At 53.7% G+C, this 2,629-nt stretch overlaps 1 protein-coding gene across 2 annotated transcripts in view; it reads right to left on the bottom strand.

Moving 5' to 3' along the window:
• Positions 1-2,629, bottom strand: part of CSRP1 (cysteine and glycine-rich protein 1) — a 21,452-nt gene that overhangs the window by 10,231 nt on the left and 8,592 nt on the right. For both annotated transcript variants that reach the window (XM_012664964.1, XM_012664965.1), the window contains exon 2: positions 709-821. In XM_012664964.1, coding sequence (XP_012520418.1) covers positions 709-820 — 112 coding nt within the window. In that variant the 5' untranslated portion in view covers position 821. The remainder of the gene's footprint in view (positions 1-708; positions 822-2,629) is intronic.

The following is a 2,629-nucleotide window of genomic DNA, read 5'->3' as shown; positions in this document are numbered from 1 at the left end:
TCCTGGAAACATCGCCTGGCCAGGTCCCAGTCAGTGCGGCACCCTGGAGGCAGGGTCCCTCGGCCAGCCTGACCTCTCTCATTGCTTGGTGTCTTTTGCCTGGTTTCCTACTCATCCAGGCTGGCGACTGGAGCGAATCTTTCTCTGGATTATTAAGAGTGGATATCAAAGAACTTGTGCTCTTTCTTCCTCTCGTCCCGGGCCGTCTGAGCAGGACGGGAAGGCAGGGACGTGAACGGCTGGTCTACAAGGGGCCGAGGAAGGAGGAGCCGGCTCTTCCTCCAGACTCAGCTTCGCCATAGGTCGTGGCCTCCGTTGCCCTTTACCAAGGCCTCTTTTGGGTCCAAAGACTAGTGAAGCTTTGGGACACTTTTGTGCTAAAAGCGTCTCCTCTGAAATGACGGGATCGTGGCAGAGGGAGAGAAGAGAGAGCTGAGTGGAAAGTTTTCCTAACCGAGTCTTCACAGCTTGGCTCTCGGCCCCTGAACGCCTGCCACCCCCGCCAGCTCCGGCCAGCTCAGCCCTCAGAAAGCAGCTTCTGAATGGAACAAAGAGGCCCTTAAGTGTTCCCTCCCCAGCTGCACTGCAGCCAAATGTCAAACTGTTTACGTCCCAGGGGACCAGTTCCCTGGGGTGTTGACAGGCCCAGCCTGTGGGGGCAGGCCCGTCCTGGTGGCCATGGCAACAGCAGGGCCTGGGCGTACTCACTGCACAGGAAGCAGGACTTGTGGAAGCTGCTGCCTTCACACTGCACCTCCTCGGCGAAGTAGACCGTCTTGTGGCACACCCCGCACTTCTTGCCTCCTCCCCAGTTCGGCATTCTGAAAAGGGACACAGAAATGGGAATGGATTTTACAGAGAGACGAAAACATCTCAGATTGCCCACGACAGAAAAGCAACAGGCAGAGACTGAGCAGAGGCAGACGAAGGCAGAACTCCCGCGGGGGCCACCGTCCTGGCGGAGCTCTTCCTGCTTGTTCTCAAGGACATCCTCGCACTGTCACTTGGGGGTTCCCCCCGCCCCGTCTAACCAACAGATATACACCAAGCAACTGCTGTATCTGCAGCCCTGTGCCAGGCACCCTAAAGCACAGAAATCAGCATAAGACACAGGCTTTCTAAAGGAGGCTGCGGTAGCAATAAAAATGGACCACCTACCCCTACATGCATCAGCAGGGATGAAGCTAACAAAAGAATTGGAAGGAAAGAAGTGGGTAGACTAGGGCTGGTAGAACACAAGTCCATTTGTGTGAAGTTCACAAATAGGCAAAACCCGTATTGTCAAGGGATGAACGCACGGGTGACAAAGTCACTTCCAGGGATGATCAGTACAAACCATTGCCTTCGAGGAGCTACCTCTAAGAGAGGGAAGGGACCATGATTGGGTGGGGTCACCAGGGAGCTCCACAGCACTGACTGTGTCCTCCTTAACTTGTGTGGCTGTCACATGGGTACTCACTTTATAATTATTCTCAGAACTGCACACATAGGCTTTATATATTCTTTCTATGTAAAATACAGCTCACCAAAAAAAAAAAAAAGTTTTTTTTTTTAAGAAAAAGCAGGAGGCGGGCACACAGGGCACAGTTTTCTCACTTTAGAGCACATTCTAATCAGGTTGAGGGCTTTTGCAAAATCAGATTTAGTGGCACCACTCCAAACCTGGTAAATCAGAATCTCTGAGGATGAGGTACAGGAATCTGCATGTTTAATGAGTACCCCAGGCTGGTCCACGGCAGGTGGCCTGGACCAACTTTGAGATACTCTGGGTATTGGTTCAGACTTGGGGTCCGGATAACAGACAGGTTTGGCCTGGTCTTGATCCTGCCATTCACTGGCTGTGTGGCAACGGGCAAGATAGTTGGTCTTTCCAAACCTTGACTTCCGCATCTGTTAAATGGGGATACAAATGGAAGCTACTTCATAGAGTATTTCTGGCGACGAAATGAGATATGGCATGTCAAAGGCATGGCACAGTGCCTGGCACATGGTAAGCGTTCCGTAATTATTGTTAACGCAGAAGACCAGGGCTGAGACAGGCAACGCCGCAGGGCAGTGCCGGATTCGCCGCAGAGCGGCGCGGAAGGCAGATGCTGCCGGAGTCTGGAGCATGGAGGGGGCCGCTTTTCTCCTTCCATTGCAGGCACTCACGCAACAGACACATGACTGAAGAGGAAGATGACGGAAGTTCACGAAGGGCAGAGGTGGAGGGGGCTGCTCCACAAGGCACCGCCAGCTGCGGGTACGAGCCGGGTGCCGAGGCAGCCCAGAACGTGGTGAGAACAGGAGGACACAGGGTGCTGGGGACAGAGTGGCCGGGAGCCCGAGGGGTCTGCTGCCTCCGGAGGCGAAGGAGCCTAAGGAGACAGCTCAGGAATCTGGGTCGTGGAAATGTTGAAAACAGGGTTGCGGCGACCCGAGCCCACCCTCCTGGGAACAGGGCGAGTGCTGGCAGCCAGAGAGCCATGTCAACAAAGCAGGGGGGAAAATCGATACAATAGAAATAAACACAAAAGAAAAAAGAAACAAAAGGAATTAAAACAAGAAAAAAGGCGGGCATGGTGGCACACACCTGTAGTCCCAGCGACTCAGAAGGCTGAGGCAGGAGGATCGCTTGAGCCCAGGAGTT

The sequence above is a fragment of the Propithecus coquereli genome, unplaced genomic scaffold (genome assembly GCF_000956105.1).
Source record: "Propithecus coquereli isolate 6110/MARCELLA unplaced genomic scaffold, Pcoq_1.0 Scaffold944, whole genome shotgun sequence".
Lineage (NCBI taxonomy): Eukaryota > Metazoa > Chordata > Mammalia > Primates > Indriidae > Propithecus > Propithecus coquereli.
The sequence above is the reverse complement of the archived record's forward strand: the minus strand, read 5'-3'. Positions and strand labels throughout refer to the sequence as shown.